This window comes from Diadema antillarum, unplaced genomic scaffold (genome assembly GCF_040938485.1).
Source record: "Diadema antillarum isolate AM-2024a unplaced genomic scaffold, OU_Dant_1.0 scf00000092, whole genome shotgun sequence".
Lineage (NCBI taxonomy): Eukaryota > Metazoa > Echinodermata > Echinoidea > Diadematoida > Diadematidae > Diadema > Diadema antillarum.
The window spans coordinates 237043-257397 of record NW_027270981.1 but is presented as its reverse complement, the minus strand read 5'-3'; the positions used below and the strand labels follow the sequence as shown (position 1 = coordinate 257397).

The 20355-nt window shown below is 40.7% G+C and overlaps 1 protein-coding gene across 1 annotated transcript in view; it reads right to left on the bottom strand.

Annotated features, from left to right (window-relative positions):
* LOC139718262 (uncharacterized) overlaps positions 1-13785 on the bottom strand; it is a 31121-nt gene extending 17336 nt beyond the window's left edge. The window contains exon 1 of the mRNA XM_071629744.1: positions 12665-13785. Coding sequence (XP_071485845.1) covers positions 12665-13385 — 721 coding nt within the window. The 5' untranslated portion in view covers positions 13386-13785. The remainder of the gene's footprint in view (positions 1-12664) is intronic.
* Between the last annotated feature and the right edge of the window lie 6570 nt (positions 13786-20355).

Here is a 20355-nt window from a genome sequence, read left to right as displayed (position 1 = left end):
CGCGACCCTGGGTAAACTCATCCCCTACCCTCCCACCCCCCCCCCCCCCCTTCGCTTCCCGGAGGATGAGGGATTATTGTGACATACAGAATGTCTTTTCGAGTTTGCTAGGGGCGCTTCTTACAACATTAACTTCATAGTTGGGAGGAGGTGGTTCAATCCCCTACGTGTTATACCGTATCCGCAAGCGTAGGCCCTATACTAGCAATGTTTTTTGTGAGTTTGAGTAAGCTTGAGCATCGGAGCTAAATGTTGACATGCGAAGATGCATCAAATATTTTAAGACTTCACCTTCGACACTTCACAACATTTGTCATGGGTGTTATTATTACCATCTGTATTGGCATGATAAGTTGATGACGTGATGATAACGATGATGATAGTATCAGAAGTAGAAGTGGTACTAGTGCAGTAATACTACAACTACTACTGCTGCTACTGCTACCACTACTACTACTACTACTACTACTACTACTATTAATAAAATGAATGCTATATCATTAAAGACAATAATTATCATCGTCACCACCATTATATTTAACATTACTTCAAACTTGTCTTTGAATCATTGTCATTTTATGGCATTGAAATTGACGACAGAATTATGGAAAAAAAAGTATGTAGATTATCAGGTTCAACCTATGTGAACCTCACTGATCAGGGTACCTCGGTAAGTGAAAATCTTCACATCATAATATTCGAGTGCGTGGAAGAAAATACGATGCCTCTGCACATGCACTTGGACGTGAACGAGGTATAAACGTATAGGGGGTTTTCCTGACCTATCTCTTTCCAGGGATATTGTACTCTGGTAAGCCCACCGTACTCTCACTATTCGCTTCCTCCTAAACCAGGTATAATGATGAGAAAGAGACAGACAGAGAGAGAGAGAGAGAGGGAGAGAGAGGGAGAGTGAGGAAGAGAGTGGGAGAGAGTGTGGGAGAGGAGGGAAGGGTTACAGCGCAGAGGGGGGACGTGTTGATCAATTGTACCGGGCAAGGGCCGAATGATTACCCCTACTTCCTAATTAATTTTCCCCCTCCCGAATGAATTGCTGACGAATGCTGCGGGCGGTCCCCAATGGCCTAACCTGCAGCAGCTTCTACTCCACGAAAATGAAATGACGGGAGTTGAAAATTCAAACAAGAAAGAAAGGAAGTACGAACGAAAGAAAAACGGGACTATGTACACATACTCCGAATTCCCGGCTTATACACAGGTTTCCAGAGCCACTTAGATACACGTTCCGAAATGCAATTATTACCCGGCTCGTATGGTGGTGGTGGAAAGGGAGGAGAGGTTGACCCATTCCAGAAGTTCATGCACCATCTTCCCCACATGTGCTCAACACATTTCAGACATCGAATGCCACATTGTGTGCAAGCACCGAAATGCGCCTTGAATCTGAGCTGACTTTAACTACACGAACTGGCAAGACAGTGTATTTTGTGACTCATATAGATCCCGAATGGAAGTTCCTTTTGCTAAGATGCCCATTTGTGACTGTAATTTTGTAAATTTCATGTGACTTTTGTTGGACAAGACTGAACTCCTTCACTCGTCTTTATGAGATAATCACTGTCTATGTAAAATGATGTAAGGGGGAATGTTTCATATTTCATTCACCATCACGCAAATTGTAGAACATTAGAGTTGCTTAACATAACAAGATCATGAAAATGAGAGATGATGATGTAATCAAAAGATATCTTCGAGATGTCATGCAGCGTTGAAGACAGCAGTGCTGAAGACAACGAACACAAATTCAAGCATCTGCCCCTCCATTCCCCGCATCCCAAATACACACACACACACACACACACACACACACACACACACACACACACACACGCACACACACACACACACACACACACACACACACACACACACACACACACGCACGCACACACACACACACACACACACACACACACACACACACACACACACACACACACACACACACAGAAGAGTGATATCATCGTGTTTCTTTGATGGCGTCTCTAGTTGTGAATGAGTTTCCGATGAATCAGATGATTCTCATCGTCACTTTCTGGTTTAATCCAACCTCGAACGGCGCGCCATCGGAACTGTTCCAACGGGATTACTGGCACCTTAACACTGTCAATCGAAGAAATACACGATTATCAACGTTTCCCTTTCTGTAAAATACTCTTCAGGCCAAACGAAGGCAGGGAGGATGAGAAATCATTATTTCAACGTGGCTGAAAATAGACAATAACCTCTGCATTTCCTCCTCATTTTATTATCTTCGTAAAGCAAAATAAATGGCTTGCCATTTTGCCCTAAGTGAGCGCAGAATTCAATGATCTCTTACTGTATCTAACGCATTCTGAGGGGGACCTGATCGACTCGTGTCAAAACGCGGCGGTGAATGGGTTAAGTAGAAAAAGGGGCGATCTGTCAGTTAGGGCAGTAGGTAAACACGTCACGGGCGACAATTACAAGGGTACGTCGAGAGGACGGGTGGCAACGATACTGAAAGCAATGGCAAAAATTTTTCCTTGATTAATTGAGTCGGGTGGTTGTATTATGCGTGTGTGTTTTATTTCTGCCAGCCAGATTAGCTGCCACGTGATTGATTCCGACTAATGCGACAAAAGACAAATTAAACGCACACACAGACACACAAGAATTGGTTCTTACTGACAGACAGCGCTCCAAAAAGCGATTTTCAACGACCTGGCAAACGGTCTGTTGGTTGCATTATCGGTTTGCGTCTTTTTACAAGAATGGGAATAAACGATCCAAAATCTGAGGACAAGGGAAGGGGTAGGGGGAGACAGAGAGACAGAAAGACAGAGACATGAAGAAAAGTAAGAACAGCTAGGGGAACAACGGAGTGTTGAAATTTGTAATATATTGGCATTCTGCTCCGCCTACTCCACAAATGCCAATCAATACAACAGATGTCGAAATGACCCCGCTATGACAGCTATGTCCATCGCGCAGTTGTCAGTGAAAACACGCATTTCTGTGTTGTGTGTGTGTGTTCGTGTGTGTGTGTGCGTGTGTGTGATTGCATTTATACCATGCTTATACCTAAATTGAGTCGGTATCGTTGAACATTTGTGTTATATGGTAAAACAATCGCCTACATGCCTTGAACAACACGGAACATTTTAGCCTGGAATAATGAGCGTGACATGCACATGTTACACTGTATGTTGTCTTTAGTTTATTATTATTGTTATTATTATTATTATTATTATTATTATTATTATTCTTATTATTATTATTATTATTGATTATTATTATTATTATTATTATTATCTATCATTATGATTATCTTCTTCCATTTATTTATTTATTTGTTTATTTATTTCATAGGAGATGGTGAGCCAGCCATTCGAAAATGCTTGCGAAGCAATGAGTGATAAATTAGACAGATTATGATAATATTATGCCGGACAAAAAAAATGCAGGGACACTTGTCTTGGAACCGTGTCTTAAAAAAAATTGAAATGCATACACTGCCCATGATTACAGCCTTCTTCAGCAGGTACTCTCAAAGTGCTTTGTAAGAGCGACCAGCGCCTGAATTTACTCTCATTTTGATCATGTTTTGCTCACTTATTTCATATGCAGATTATCTACCAGCATCCTGCATTTTTTAGATCGTATTAGAGTCTCATATCCTCAGTGTGTGGAAAAGAAAACACAGCTCAATTTGCGCTGTGATGGCAACTCTCGGTGACTCATACGCTTGCTCCATTAGCAGCTGATTTTTGACAACAAATCAAATTAGCAACAGTCAAACCCGTGACAATGATTAGGGTGGCGTCACCGTTCATTACAAAGGTCAATGCAACGGGGTCAAAGGTTACACACTCTTCTTTTTTTGTGCGTGTTTGTGTGTGTGTATGTTAGTGTGTGTGTTGTGTGTGTGTGTGTGTGTGTGTGTGTCTGACCGAGACGTAACGCTAATACAAAGGGTATGCCTGTTATGAAAATGACAGGTGATTTTAAGCTAAAGTTTTGTGGTATCTCTATGAATACACCCCACTCCTCAGAGTGGAAATTGGTGCAATGGCGTAGCAAAGACACGTTTGGATCTCAATTTTTTCATACATTTTTTTTTAATCGTAAGCTAGCTATTGCTGTACAGCAATATCAACAACAAAAATCCCCAAGATGTACCATATTTTCTCTCAAAACAAAAGAGTAGTGACTGACATAAGAGGAGAAGAAGAGATTGTTGAGCTTTGAGAGAGATAAGCCTCGATCCGAAATCATGTTAGTATTCTAAAATGATGAACATGAACTATCCAGACGCGTATTCTTTTGTTTGATAATTGTTCAGTAAGCCAATATCTACGTTAGATAGCAAATATTGGTCATAGTTGTATATTGGTAATGCGTTAGCGTAAATCAGCTACAAATCTTTTTTTTTCGGTGCCAAATAATGAAAGCCATCCGATGAGGCCCAATGTGTGATTAAAAAAAAAAAAGGTACTACAGCATACACTTTGAAATTGAAATGCTCCTGTGGGTTTCATCGCGCGCGAGGCCGAAGTAATCAGTTAGTGGGATTTATTAAAAACAGAGCAAAAATGATATCGCAGTGAGTTCGCGGTGGAGTTATTGAACTGCTCGACCCAAATGTAGTATGAAAGAGCTTCTCATCCCCCCCCCCCCCACACACACATTGATCATGTTACAGACGCATGGCCAAAGTCAATGACTGATGTTTACTGGTTATAATCACAGCACACTCAGACACACACATTATCATTATTATACATGCAAAACCGCAAATAGCTACTGACGCGGCATTGAACTAAAACCAGCTTCAATGTTTACCCGCCAGCAAACAGTATAATCATTTCGATACCCTGCCTCAATGCCCGACACGGGAGCTACGTCGATATAGTCTGTCTAACTCGCTGCTCCGAGATTTTTTTTTCTCCCAATGTTAGGGGGAGTGTAGTTCACTTTAAGGGCATAATATCATGAGAGTGCTGAAATTAAGGTGATACATGCCCTCAAACTATACAGCAGCTGCAGGGGTTCCACCTTATTGACGGGACATGGAATCTCGTATCCCCCCCCCCCCCCAAAAAAAAAAAAAAAAAACAACAACAACAACAACAAACAATAAAACAAACCACCCCCCGGAATTGACATGTTCGCTTCACAAGAGGCATGAAACAATAACGGTGTCATAAAACACAAGAACAATAAAACCCATATCTATCATCTTCTGTATTGATTATTTATATGTGTATGTATATATATATTATAGATATATATATATATATATATATATATATATTTGTTTTTACTTTTTTTTTTACATTTCCTCCAGAAAAAAAAAAAGAAAGAGAATCTCGATTAAGTGTAGTTACATGGGGTTTCCTTTGATCGATAGAGATCGAGAAAGTATGTTGGATCTGGGGTCAACTTTTTTTTTTCTCCTTTTCGTTCGTTCATAAGTAACTTGAAATGACATCACTTAGACAATAACATCGAATTTGAGACATTTCTCTCATTACTGGTACAGACCCGTAAGATACTGCAACGTTTGCAAAAAAGAAAAAAAAATAAGAAGAGAGAAAGAAACATCAATAAAAGAAAAGAAGAATTAATCATGGTCGTCACAGCGCCGTTCTGACATGATAATCCAGCTCCCCCAACCCTCCCCCATTCTTCTACCGTCTTACTTCTTTGGAGCTTCGCGGGCGTATTAATGAGCTGCTAGAGGCGGGGAGAGGACGGACGGAGATTGAAAGAAACCCTATTTCAACAAATCTTGGGATGCCCACTTTAATGTGGAAAAAGCCGCTGACCACTTAACCTCTATGGGGTACGTATCTCAATCAGCAAGGGCAGGCCCAGTCACTCCCCGGGCAAACGCTAAGAACGTAAGTCGATTTGGCCGTACATTGTAGTAGATGATGACTTTTGTACATTATCGTCGTTTAGCAGCAGGCACTGATTCTCTGTCGTTCGTGGCGCATGCATTGAAAATACTAATCGACGGCAGAGCATTACCCGTAACATTTACAGAAGCACCTTTTTATCCCACAAAAAAAGAAAGAAAAGGAAAAAAAAAAGTAAAATACGAAAAGGAGCTTGCGTAAAGATTATGTTTTGAAGCGGTATTAAGTAACTCACCCGTCGTAGACACATTATCAGCGTCTCGGGGTTTACCCCGATAACAGTTTGTATGTCAGTGAAAAGAGGATCCCAGGCATATTGAACGACAGATGAGGATAATATAGTTTGTCCTGGATATTGTATAGTTTACCGTTTGACCAAACACATTAGTTAGTCATTAGCAGCAAAGCATTTTAAATTAATTAAAAAGATACCAAAATGGTTTAAAGTGCTGTCATTTTTGTGATGTCATAACGTCACGAAGCTCAGCATTATGACACAGTCTTCACATTCATTACACTACACATGCACGGTCAAGAGTGTGGCATCGTCATGTTGATAGTACGTAAACCTTGTCTCCAGCGAAATACAAACAAACGCACGCGAGGGGGAGCTAGGAGCAGACGACCGACCGCACCAACCAGCAGACGGTCGGGCGATGAAATTTTTGAAGGGTTATGATGGACGATGGGATATTCGGCGAGGCTGGGGAGAGAGACCTCGACAATCCCGAGGTTCAGACAGGGAGAACCACACGCATAATATAAACATTCATCAGTACTTCGTGTATAAAATATCATTGCCGTTGCGTGTCGACAAATGTTTATGCATTTGAGAAGACATGTAGCTCCCGCCATTATTCCCCTAATTGGCTCCATTGAACCCCACACTGAGAGCTTAGGGGTCAGAAAAGAACACGCGGGTGTATTGGGGTAGGAACGTGCGCTGGGCTGATGGAGGATTGGATTTGGTTACTAGGTATAGAGAGAGAGAGAGGGATGAGGGAAGAACAGAATATTATGGAGGAGAGAGAAAAGGACAGAATAAAGCGTGACATGAAGGGATCAAGAGGGGGGGGGGGGATAAAAGGAGGACGGTAAGAGCAGTGATCGTAATACTTCATTCACGAGCTGAATTGAATCATTGGTGCAAAACTCAGATGAATGGATGAAACTAGACTCTTGTCATTTCATATAAATCGAAATGAAATATCATCATAATCACAGTTGTTTTATAATGATTACGTATTAGTTAGTTGACCTGAGATGAGTTGGAAATTTAACACGGCCAGTGAGGGAATCAATCAAAGGCATAGTTATACTGTTATTATGCAAGCACTCAGAGACCGACATCTTTGACTCAAACCCCCTGCGAAGAGTGAGGATAAGAATGAAATGCATTGCCTGCGCAGCGTTGCTGCTGGCGGATTCGAACCAGACACATTTATTGTGCATGAGAGCGACTGAAGAAAGTCGATGGCAAGGCGTGTGGCTAATTGTTAAATTGTCAAATTACCTATAAAACGTACAAGCTGTTCTTTGATATTCCAGAGGTAATAATGAAACGTGCAAATATTTTATTAGAAAGAGAAAGGCAATTATGAGAATGGAATGGATTTCACCAACACCTGCAATGACGAGACAACTTGACCACTCTCCTCACAGCCAACCACTCTTGATATTCGATGAGACATGATGATGTCAAATGTTCTCATGCTGATAAACAACTTCAAGCACTGGTAGAAAATGAAAATAGGGAAAGTAGTTATTTCAGTTTTACCGTTACGCAAAATCATAAAGCCGTGCTACGTAAAATCACGCCATAGCAACTGTGTAAAGGCGTTGCTACTCCGATATTGCTTTGCAGTATTCACATTTGTTGTTTTAATTGGGCCTCCTTGTCCTGTCACTTTTTTTTCATCCAAATTGTCATATAATACTTCCCCTTACCACAAAAATCATCCTCTAAATGAATAAGTGACAGAACTGTCCTAAAGGCTCACGATATGACTGCTCTCGCTTATGCAATTTCGAATGGTATCGTTCTAAGGGCCTACTTCTACTTTTGCTCATCGCAGTGAAGAATATACGGTACGTTTGGCGGATCGTAAAAGAAGGAAGACGATATTCCAGGCCCGTGGTGACTGGTCAAAGGTTAATGTCAGATCGGAGGCACCCCTTTGCCCTCTCTCCATCGGAGTTGGGGTGGCTGAGACAAGGGGGAGAAAAGAAGAGCTCTGGTATGGTTTCATACCACCGAGTCATCCTCACTAAACAATTCATGTGATAAGATTCAGCAGGCCGTGACACAACTCACACTATACAGACAGACAAAGTGTCTTGTCGACTTTCTTTCTCAGTGCTATTGCCTAAAATTTGGACTCTGCGCAGAGCATGCGTCTATATCGTATTCATCAGGATCGAGATGGCAGCTGAAGGGTCTCTCAAAGTGGCCGTTCTACCAGGATACCAACTCAATTATGTAAAATTCTGACGAAAAATAATGTAGGCTTTCTTTCATTAAATTCATGAATGTTGGCCTATATTGCAAAGATTGTGCTCGTAGTTGGCATTTTGAATAACGCCAAAATTTCGCCAAACGTGCAATGCCAAGAGAATTTTCATTGCTGCCTACTTGTAATGTCAAACTCTTCTTCTTTTCAAATAAAAAAAAAATGAAATGTTAAGTTATGACCATACGCTGAATCTCCTATACGTGAATATCTATGAAGTCATATCATATCAAGTAGTCTCTAAACTGTTACTTCTCGTCAAATGTACCAGGAGAATGTATGGGATGCAGTTAACGACAATGTTTACAAACTTTCCAGATGCTTAGATACTTTCAATGCTGAACTTTTCGTCTTTTCATCTCAAAGATAAAATATGAAGTTCTGGCCACACATTGTAACATGAATATCTACCAAGTCATTATCTTAAGGAGTCTCCAAATTATTACTCTCGAGATCTTGACGATAATGGGTAAATGAAGTCATTTGCCTTCTCATCACGTATCTACAAACGATCAAACAAACAAGAAAGATTATGCAATGCAAATAAACTTCTGCAAAACTAATGGTGCATGTAGCAGCATGTTAACCAAGGAATTTCTGTGGTAAAGATGGAAGTTGACGCAAAGAGCTGAATAGTAATGGCGAGGAAAGATGAGTACAAAATGGATTAACTCTGTCATTATCACCGGCGATTTGTGTGTACACGATGCCAATGACATTCAGGAGATAGTGGTTAGAGAGTTAAGAGGGAGACTCATCGGTATCTCCTCACCTGCCGCATACCGATACATTGCTTACACGACACGGGTCTGGGGATTACAGATTTACATCGACAATTGAGTAACCTGCGGAACTTTTGAAGTCTCCCAGACGCTAAAGCGCCAGCGTCTTATAGGTTTCACTTCTCTTTATCCTCTAAGCGAGTAAAGAAAAGGAATGGGAGGACCCTTAAAGAAAGAAGGGAAAATATAGACAGTGGCAGCGTTCCTCCATATTTTCTCAGGCTACACCCGCCTCAAGACTTATCTCTGGAGTCTAAACTCATGCTTCGTACCAAGGAAGCGAATTCTTGTTTATTTACCAATTGAGAGAGCCTATTTTCGAGCACGCGTAAGCTGGTAGTTCTTTCACAAAAACACGAAAAAACCCCTACGATTGGAAAGACAATTAGAACTGAGTTTTACGCCTCTCACAATGCCCGCACGTCCTTTTCCTAAGCTAAGGATCCCCCTTTAGCCTTCCCCTCCAACCCCCTCCCCCCTTTAACATCCTATAGTCTTCTTTAAGCATATTTCCCTCCCTCGAGATAGTTTTTATTCTTCTCTCTGGCCTATTATCTGGTAAGGTTTGTCGGGTTTGACTTGTCCCCTCTAGACCGGAACGGATATATCCTGTTACCTATATATTCGTCAGTGCGCCTCGACACAGTCATAAGCCCCGTAATAACGTGAAAGTGAACTACCTGTCGCATTACAATGCACGAAGAGGAGGGCTCTAAAAACCCAGTTTCGTTATGTTTATGACATGCACCTTTTTCTTCCCCTTTCCTCGCACTTGCTGAGGCTGCTAACACCTCTAACCACGTGTCTGCCCCATGCACTCTTCTCAAAATGACATTGATCTTTGTGACACTGATTTAACAACATGTATATTTGTTCTCATTCATTTTAATTTTTGGGAAACGTAACAATTGGTAATGGTGCACACTTATAAAGCCGAAACGAATGAGCTTTCTGTGTCCCTATGCAAACAGCAACGCGTGCAGGATGATTTCAATATTTTGACAAGTTATCAGCTAGGCAACTTTAATTAGGCAATATTATCTCTCTATGGCCAGATAATCCAGCAACGGTAACACAAGCTTTGATGAGGTCGCCATAATCACGATAGTTCTTCATTCTTCGCAGCAGCATATTTCAGACGGCCAGAAAAATCATAATAAGATGACAATTTCAGATTTTTCGCCAAACTAGGACTGGGACGTAAACCTGGATGGGTTTGAGGTGACTTTGCGGCAGCAGCTGTCACCTTTTGTAACGATTATCTTTTGTAAATTGATATCGCCACAAAAAAGTACACCGTGACTGAATCCTGGCGCTGGAGAGACCGAGAAGGAGAAAGAGAGTAGGGAGAGAGAGATGGGGTGGGGGGGAGGGGGGGAGGGGAAAGGACTTTGCACGGGAGAGACATCACAGTACGACACCTGTTGGGATATCTGTGACTCACTTTCCCTCGCTCAAGTATACAGGGGTTATCAGTCAGCTAGTAATCAGTAGTGTAGCAAATGAGCTGATAGGGAGGGGAGAGAGGGTGATACATGGAGGGAGAGAGAGGGGGAGATGGGTGGGGTGGGGTGCTGCGCACATATTGCCTTATACGCGCCAGAGATTCGATCTAACCCGTCATAATTATTTTAGAGTTGATATCTCAAGGGTTATTACACTCGTCTGTCCGGTATCCGATCGTTTTCAGATGGCTCGCCGAGAAATTGCACGAATGAAAATGAAACCATCTCTCATCTTCTATCATACTGTCCGTCATTTTTCTCCCCCCTTTTGCGGTGAGAGTGACGTGAGAGGAGGAATGCCCTTATTTATATAAATCCATTCATTCATTTTATGCTTGGCGTAATTACTAGCCACGTGCCAAACAATGTGTGGCTGACTAAGTTTCAATCATGTGTTCTTAGCAGGTCTGGAAATTGGTTGGATTTTCGCACTTTACATTCATGATTGCCTGCTAAGAACGGTATTGTGTAACTGAAACTCTCGGAAATTAGTGGAGAGCCATCTTCATAACTGTTCATTCTGAGCAGATTTATATATATATATATATATACATACATTATATATATATATATATACTGTGGTTTCAAAATCCGATCACCCAATCTTTCCAAATACGGCTTCTCAAAGTTTAAGATATATAAATGCTGCAATCTGTAAAATTAAAGCTATATGCCTATGTTTTTTTTTGTTTGTTTTTTTGATATTTTGAAAATGACTGAGGCGATGTGAATACTTTGGTGTTGGCTTTTCTGTGGATTCTATTTCAAATTCACTTTCTGCCAGCATTTCACCTGTGGCAATGAAATGACTTTTTTTTTTTTGCTTTGAAAATTAGAAAAAACACACACACGAATGAAATCCAGCAATATGTGCTTAATCCAAGAGGGAAGCGGAGCGCGTCCAAAGATAAATGGGGACTATATTCGCAAATGAATTAATTCCTACTCCGGGAGTATAGGCCCGTGCCTGCGGTAGTGAGGCAGGCAGGTCGTAATTATCGATGAAAGTAGCATAGTACTATCCACGCTTTGTACAAAAAAAAAAAAACCACGGCGCAAGGTCACTGCTAAGAGTCAGAACGCTCGAAACAGCATGCAGCGCAGATATAACCGTTTGAAAAGTGCACGATATTCATTTGGGTCTAACTTTAGTCCATATCACTGCAAATTGTTATGAAATTGGACGGCGGAAGCATTAACTTCATCACACGACACGGCATTTAAACACACACATACAAGCACACGCACACACACACACACACACACTACACATTCGACAATTCATTTGTGAGTATAGCGTCAAGGTCAGATCGTGAAGTCGAAAGGTAAAGAGACGACGGATATCTCGTCTCAAGTGCAATGACACTGCGGTTCAGAAAACTGTCAGCTATCATTGCCCTATCCAATCCAGTTGAAAAATGGCAAACATAGAAAATACTCCATGCATAAAATGTGATCTCCAAAACACCGCTATATAAAATGAATCATCACTTCCGAGAAAAGTATGACATTCATGAAATCGAAACGACGGCAATGCCACGTGCGACTCCGCCTTCATCGATACCAGCACGAAATAAACTGAGCATGTATTGTTATTCTTTGATGCGATGATTACACAGAAATTTAATTTTGTTCATGCCGTTTGAATGGAAACACGTATAGAAACAATACACAATTGATGACGAGGGGCTTTAGCATGGTTTGTTATGAGAAGGCTGTTAGTTTTAAGTAATGATAATCAATATTTGCTTTGATCGAGTGAAATCACTTTATCTGCATCATAAATCCAACGTTTTATGCCATGCATCCACGTGTTCGACGTAGAACTCCACAGCCTTCTACGGCATCAACGGATCCATTGAACCTAAACGATAATAAGGTTTCGTGTATCTCAACTCATTATCTTCGACGTATAAGTATGTTTTCTGGAAGAGGGAAAACGAAGGACGGCTTGTACTTACAGAAAATGTCCGCCGTGTTTTTTGTTCCATTTATCGTGCCGTCCTCGTGTATGGCGAGCCGGTAGCCGGTCCGACAGAAAAGCTGCTTGGGGCTCTTCGGCTCAAACACGAACGGGTTGCCCCGGTTGGAGGCCTTTCTCCTCACTCTCCGGCTGGAGGTGGCGTCGGCCTGGCTAGCGACCCGTAGGTGGTGGCCTGGCGCGGCAGCCCGCCTCATGTGGCCCCCGTGGAGTAACCTCTCGCCACGATGCGATCTGTACGAGGTCGGGGAGGAGCGTCGGAGGAGGGTAGGCGAAGAGGCTGCTCCTGACGCGTGAGATGAAAAGTTTAATCGCGACAAAGATGTCGATGATAATGATAATGATAACGACTTCGCACTGTTTGTTGTTGCTGCCGCAGCTTTTACTTTGTTATTCTCACTAATATAATTATTGCTATGTCTACTCATGCTGCTAATTTCTCCTTGGGAGTCTGTTGAATATGAATTGTGTTTTAATGCAGAAAGGATTGAGGACAGGCTGCTCTCAGCGTCTCTAAGAAGTGAGAATGTCGGGGACTCGTGGCGTCCCTCTCTTGTTTCGGTGTGCTCTGTTCTCGAGCCGTACTCGCCTCCATTTGATAATCCCGCCGCAAGGGATACACATAAGAATCCGATGATGATCATGTGTGAGGCTCGCTTGCTCGCCGGAATCGACGACCACCACCAACAACAATCATCCATGATCGCCGACGACGGTCCACCACGTCCCGTGAAAGTAACAAAGAGGCGAAACGCAAAGAAATCGACGCGATACCGAAATCGCGCCTCGTCAATGGAATCAAATAAATTTCTTTAAATCCGTCCAGATTGAAGGATGAGATATCGGAACAGAGATGAAGATGAAAAATCCATTAAAACTTCCCGAATTTCGCGGCGCTATTTCCAAAGGTAGATGTGTCGATACGAGTGCAATCCATGGCCACATTTGCACTCCATTTAGAACAATTTAGGGTAATCCAATTCAAATGGTGGGGGCTGAGCCGAAGAAAAACCCAGCAAACGTGAAATTAATTGGAGCGGAGCGCTGTAAGAATCCCTTGAGAACTACCCTTAGAGGCAAGGCATCCCTCTTACTGTTCCGTAGGTGACAGAGGGACCGCGGACAAGCACTATCATCCACGCGTAACGGACCTTTAGCCGAATGTGAGTTCAGCATGCAGTCAGTGATGCGACATGAGTAGCGGCGATCTCACTCACGGAGGCATGGTAGAGAGAGACGGATAGAGAGAGGGAGAGAGAAGGGGACAAAATAATCGTCTACGTTACTTAGTATACGGCGCACTCGCGCATGAGTAGTACTGAGTTCACAAAAAGTAGGCGTGGTTACGCTGTGCCAATGGGGAGAACACTGTTCTGTGATTGCGGAATGAGAGCGACACGAAATTAACAGGAAGAGGTTTTTGTTTTTGTTTTTGTTTATCTAAGTTGACCGCGAACACAAAAACTTAGTTCCATTCTCATGACCACTTCTTTCCTCTAATTGGCGAGTTTGCCAACATAGTTGATTGCCGTCCTCAAACCTACATGCATGACACAAAGTCAGTCTCGCTGTAGTCGCGCCAGCACGGGGACAGCGTTTACAGAAGTCTATTTGCTGCACGTTGAATGACGACAGAACCGCTCATTTTTTGATCGTGCAATTTCATATTTAGGACGCACGAGCCCGTCCGTCGTGCATAGGTCGATGGTGTGATCTTCATCGGTAGGGAGCATGTTCCTCTCCCTCTACGTTTCGGAGGTTATGCCTTTGAATCATCGCTTTTCAGTTTTTCTTGGCTGGTATACAAGGCTTGTTCATCTAGCACCTGTCGAAATCGGGACACGGTGTAGCAAACCTGCAGACAAAGAAAAGTAGAAACACTAGTGACAAAGTAGCCTCGAAGTTTTTGTTTTTCTTCAAATAATGACAGGGCGAGGGACAGTGAGCAAATACGTCAAGATTTGGAAGGGGGTAGGGAAGGACTTAAAGAAGTAACCCTCGGAATTGGATGGTGCTTGGAAAGTCGCAATTATGTTTTAAACGTCGGTTTCCTGTGATAAAAAGAACATTCAACCCTACCATAATGAGTTTAGTCAACGCCACTCACAAATGCACAATTCGAATGTAGGTACTGGGAATTTCGTTTTTAGCCAAGATATTGCATGACCTATGCTCACCATTTGTGAACAAAATACGGATGGGGCCAACGTTCGGCATTTCTGGGTATGCAAATTGTGATTAGGAAACAACTGACAAAGATAATACTAAAGTTTCTTAACTTTTCTCAACAAAAACAGAGAATAAATAAAGTGACGGAATTGTTTCCCGATTGTGTCTTTCATCGATATTCTTTTTTTTTTTTTTTTTTTTTTTTTTTGGGGGGGGGGGGTCTTGCTTTTTATTAGTCATGCAACGGCATTAGACCCTCACGTCTTTTTCACACTGAACGCATCACAGTTTTCTAAATCACCTCACTATTACAGACACAGGTTAAACACCAACACTGCATTCAATGCAAGCGTTACTGTTTAAAAAGACCAAGTAAGACAAAAGAGGACATTAATCTTCCTGATCACAGTGTCTTGCACCTGATGGTCATCTTTGCATTACATTAGTATAAGTACTTGTGATGATGATATAGTAGTAGTAGTAGTAGTAGTAGTAGTAGTAGTAGTAGTAGTAGTAGTAGTAGTAGTAGTATAGTAGTAGTAGTAGTAGTAGTAGTAGTAGTAGTATAGTAGTAGTAGGAGGAGGAGGAGGAGGAGGAGGAGTATGAAAAGTGCAAGCATTTTAGGAGGTAGTAGTAGGCCTGTATAATATAACAATTATTAGGTGATCCGAGTATCCTTCGGATCACCTTCTGTATCTGTACGGATTCTTTCTTCTTCTTTGTTTCTTTATTTCTCCGCAAAAGTTGTGCAGAGGTTAGCTCAGAAAGTCCGCTGCCTATCAATTTCAAAATTATACCATGTATGCATCATGTCCCAAAGACGACAAATCTAATGTATCATTGTGATCAGTGGACCGTGACGTCACTATGACGTCATTATATGAAAACACATTCTCAATCATATCTCATTAATGGAATGAAATTTTTCAATGAAATTTACGTCACATATATTTCAAATTATGCGCATTCTACTCATGTTCTCAAAATTCATATTTTCTCTTAAAACGTGCGCGTACGCGCGCGTTGAAATATTTGTATGCTCCAATCGAGCTCAAAATTTTTTTGCACACGTTTCAGACCATTTGGAGCATTTTTTGAAAAATTGAAAAAATCGGACGGACGCGTACGCGCGCGCGCATATACGCACGCACAGCTCATGTGCAATTGAAATTTCCAGTTTTTTCACTTTGATCGGATGTCTGAAATGTTAAGGAATATTTATACCAAGTTTCAAATCAATCCGACTCAATATGACGTCATACGGGCCCGTCAAAGTTGAAATTCCGCGCGCGCGTCAATGGCGATATACAGTGCAACTATGCCAAAAAACTGCCAATTTTAAATCCGATTTTACTCGTCAGGATGGACGGTGACCCCCAATTTTCTGTACATATTTTGAAAGCTGATGAGTTGTACATGTCATTTCATGGGGTGGCAATGCTGACAAAATGATTAAAAGATATCAAATTTCTTAATAAAGTAAAAAAAGTAAATTTTCAAAATGACGTCATCAAATTTCAAGTTCATTCGAGCATATCTCACTAGTCTTTTGTCAATTTTCACCCAGATTTCAGTATGATGTAGCTTATTTAATGTTCTTTCAAACATTAAATTACAATATTTTGATTGGATAACGGTATCACCTCGTAAAAATGGATTAAAAGTAATCTTGTCAAATTTGACCAGTTTACGTGTTATCTCTATGGGAGTGCAGTTTTTCTGGAAATGAAAATTGACATGACTATCTTTATCGAGCACTAGCTCACTTATGCTTCGGTGAATTTCTCTAAGATTTTAATATGTTGTAGCTGAGACGTAGGGCTATCGTAAGTGTGCCTTTTGTTTTTTCATACGTTGTCGGAATCACGTGAAAAAACTTGGTTGAAATTAAAGCTTATCTTCGATGTATTGTAATATTTCTTTCTTTTTACAACTTTATGTGCAATAACTCAAGAAAAACATACCCTATCACCACCATATTTTGCACATGTTTAGTTCATGTCACGAACATTATTTCATAAAATAACAACTACTTGATCAGACGCCATCTTGGGTATGTAAATTAGGGTCAAAGGTCATAGATGTTTCATCCTGTATCTTGGTGAATACTTGTCCTATCTTTCCCATATTTTGCACACGTAAAGACCATGTTACAGGGATCATTTCATAAAATAACCACTTTTTGCTCAGATGCCATCTTGTCTGCAAAGTGGGGTCAAAGGTCATATGTACTTCTTTTTGTATCTTCGTTATGACGTGTTATCTCTATGGGAGGGAATTTTCTTTAATGTGAAAATTGACATGATTGTCTTTATCGAGCACTAGCTCACTTACCCTTCGGTGAATTTCTCCCAGATTTTAATATGTTGTAGCTGAGACTTTGCGCTATCGTTTTGTTTCCTTTGTTTTTTCATACGATGTCGGGATGACGATAAAAAATTGGTTGAAATTAAAGCTTATCTTCTATGTATTGAGATATTTCTTTCTTTCTGGAACTTTCTTTGCAATAACTCAAGAAAAACACGCCCTATCACCCCCATATTTTGCACATATTTAGTTCATGTCTCGTACATTATTTCATAAAATAACAACTACTAGATCGGACAACATCTTGGGTATGTAAATTAGGGTCAAAGGTCATAAATGTTTCCTCTTGTATCTTAGTGAATACCTGTCCTATCTTTCCCATATTTTTCACACGTATAGACGATGTCGCGAGAATCATTTCACAAAATAACCACTATTTCATCAGATGCAATCTTGGGAGTGCAAAGGTGGGTCAAAGGTCATATGTATTCATTGCTGTATCTTCGTTATTCAGTGTATACAGAATTTGGTACCAAAGATGGCAGATATGACTCCCTTTTCTAAATGAGAATGCAAACATCACACGGCCAATGTCTCTAAACAGAGATGAAACTTGTATGGTCATGCCTATTGCGATCAGGACTCGAATCATTGATTAAAAAAAATCGGATCACCTTAATTTGTCAGTGATGACAAATTACAATCTCTAGTTATAATAGTTATTATCATTACATTGTTATTATTATCATTATCATTATTATTATTATTATTATTATTATTATTATTATTATTATTATTATTATTATTATTATTATTATTATTATTATTATTATTATTATCATCATCATCATCATCATCATTATCATTGTTATCATTAGTAGTAGCAGTAAGGGGTAGTAGAAATGCGGCTGTATAGTACAAACAAGTACTAGTTTTTCTGAATTCATATCTATAGCTATTCTTCAATCCTCCTCGATATTCTCTGTTCATACTTCACATTACTGACATTATCGATTATGTAACATGTGCCTCGCTCGTGATTTCTGTATTATCTCCTGAACTTCCTTTGTACACATTTGGTATCTCTGCTATTGTACACTGCATCTGACTTGTACCTCGCTCGGGTGATCACGCAACACTCAAGAAGTCTGTGCCGCGGACATTGTTTTCATTGTTTTCTTTTTTTTTCTTTTTACTTTTTGGCGTTTATATTTCTCCAATTCAGAAATTGTCATTCCTTTAATTACATACCCAAGTAAGAAATAATCTCACATCCGCATCTGGGAATCTACACCCTACAAGCAATGCTTTTATGTAGATTCCTCATATTTCACATGTTTTATTGTCTTATAAGCTGTACGTGACAATTCATCCAGGCTTTTGTATTGTGATGTTTATGTTTTATGTATTTGTTGAAATGTGGAATATGGAACAATAAAAAACAAACAAACAAAAGCAGTTGTAGCTGTAGCGGTAGAAACAGAGATTGCTATAGTTGTTGTAGTAAAGTATTTAAAAGCTTATCATTTCGTTGGTATAACGTGCTTTTGCTATCAATACTCCTCTTTCAGTATCAACTATCAATGTGCTGCAATGCAACTGCTTTTGTTATAAATCAAAGTAAATTTCCACTCATTTTTATTGTCTATTTTCATTCCGTTCTTTGAATACAAAATACTTGATCGTAGTGATATGATTAAAATAGTATTAATACCAACGAACGACAGATAAATGATGTTACAACATGTTGTTGTTGTTGTTGATGATGATGATGATGATGATGATAATGACGATGATAGTGATGATGATGATGATGATGATGAACAGCATTTATATAGCGCCATTTATTCGTAGAACATTCAAAGACGCCCCCACAATGTGTCACACATCATTCACAAAGTTGCTGCTGCTTTTGTATGATTAAGAATGAAGTGATTATTGCTGTTTTGTATGTTGTGCCCGACAATGAGGAAATCGTAATAATCCACGGTAACTGATGAAGCCACATCTTCTTTGAAATACATAGTTCTTTAAAAACTAAAGTGTAAGTTTGAGATGACATACGCGCATAACATTGAAAAAAAAATATTTCTATCAACGGACAGGTTAAATACATACATGTATAATACACTGGGAGGAGAGAAAGAAGGACAGACAGACAGACAGACAGACAGATAGACAGATAGACCGATAGACAGACAGACAGACAGACAGTCCGACAGACAGACAGACGGATAGACAGATGGACAGAGAAAAAAAGGGGGGTGATGCATGATCCAAGAATTCGCCATCACATACTCTGTCCAAGAATATTCTACTCTTTTCTATCACAGCGCACTGCGTAATTTCCCCCACTTTTTATGCTTGTCAGGGCAGGTAAGTAGGTTGCCTAACGCTTTACCTTGTAATGCTCTTGGTAAATTTAATATTCTGTAAATCTTCAATTCGATTCTGGTACATCGTCATGAAACAAAGGTCATTGTTCACAGCATGGAGCCAGCTCTGACATGACAGAATGATATTTTCCTGCTTTCTCATACGAGGAAATAGGAAAGGATTGTTGATCACAAATAAATTCATACCAAACTCCTTGCCCTTGGTGTTCTCCTTGTTCCCATGAGGATCATGGCATCACGCCTCATTGCCAGAGATGAAACCTCTCCCCCCTTGGGGTCAGCTCATACAGGGTGGGTGCTCACCTCCCTGGTGGAAGGGTACCTTATCATAGGTCCATCCACGACATGATCGGAGGAACACACGAGACACAGTTCCCCTGACATGGTTCGAAAGCGAAGGGCTAAGCCCGTTCGGGGAGAAAAAGGTTTGCCCTGGGAGCAGACAGAATCCCAGCTTCGCCATCATAACGAAGCCGACGCCCGCAGAGGTCTGTTTATCCATATTCAAAACATATTTTGCTCTGTTTGTTTTATTTAGCTGCCCCCTGGCGAGACAAGGGCAGTGTTCAATGTTATATTACGGGGGCCCCGGTTTTTCTCATATCATAGCCGTGCCCGCACTTTTGATTTGGGGTAGATCTCTCCCCGAAGTTCCCCTCCTCCCTTTCTTCCAGTTTCTTCATTCCCTTATAGTGCTACTCGGTCTCGGCTCTAAAACTGACGCCGCCCGCTAAAGAACTGACCGCTATATAGACTTTGCTATCATGTCCGTATAGACACGTTGTATAAAGAATGCTC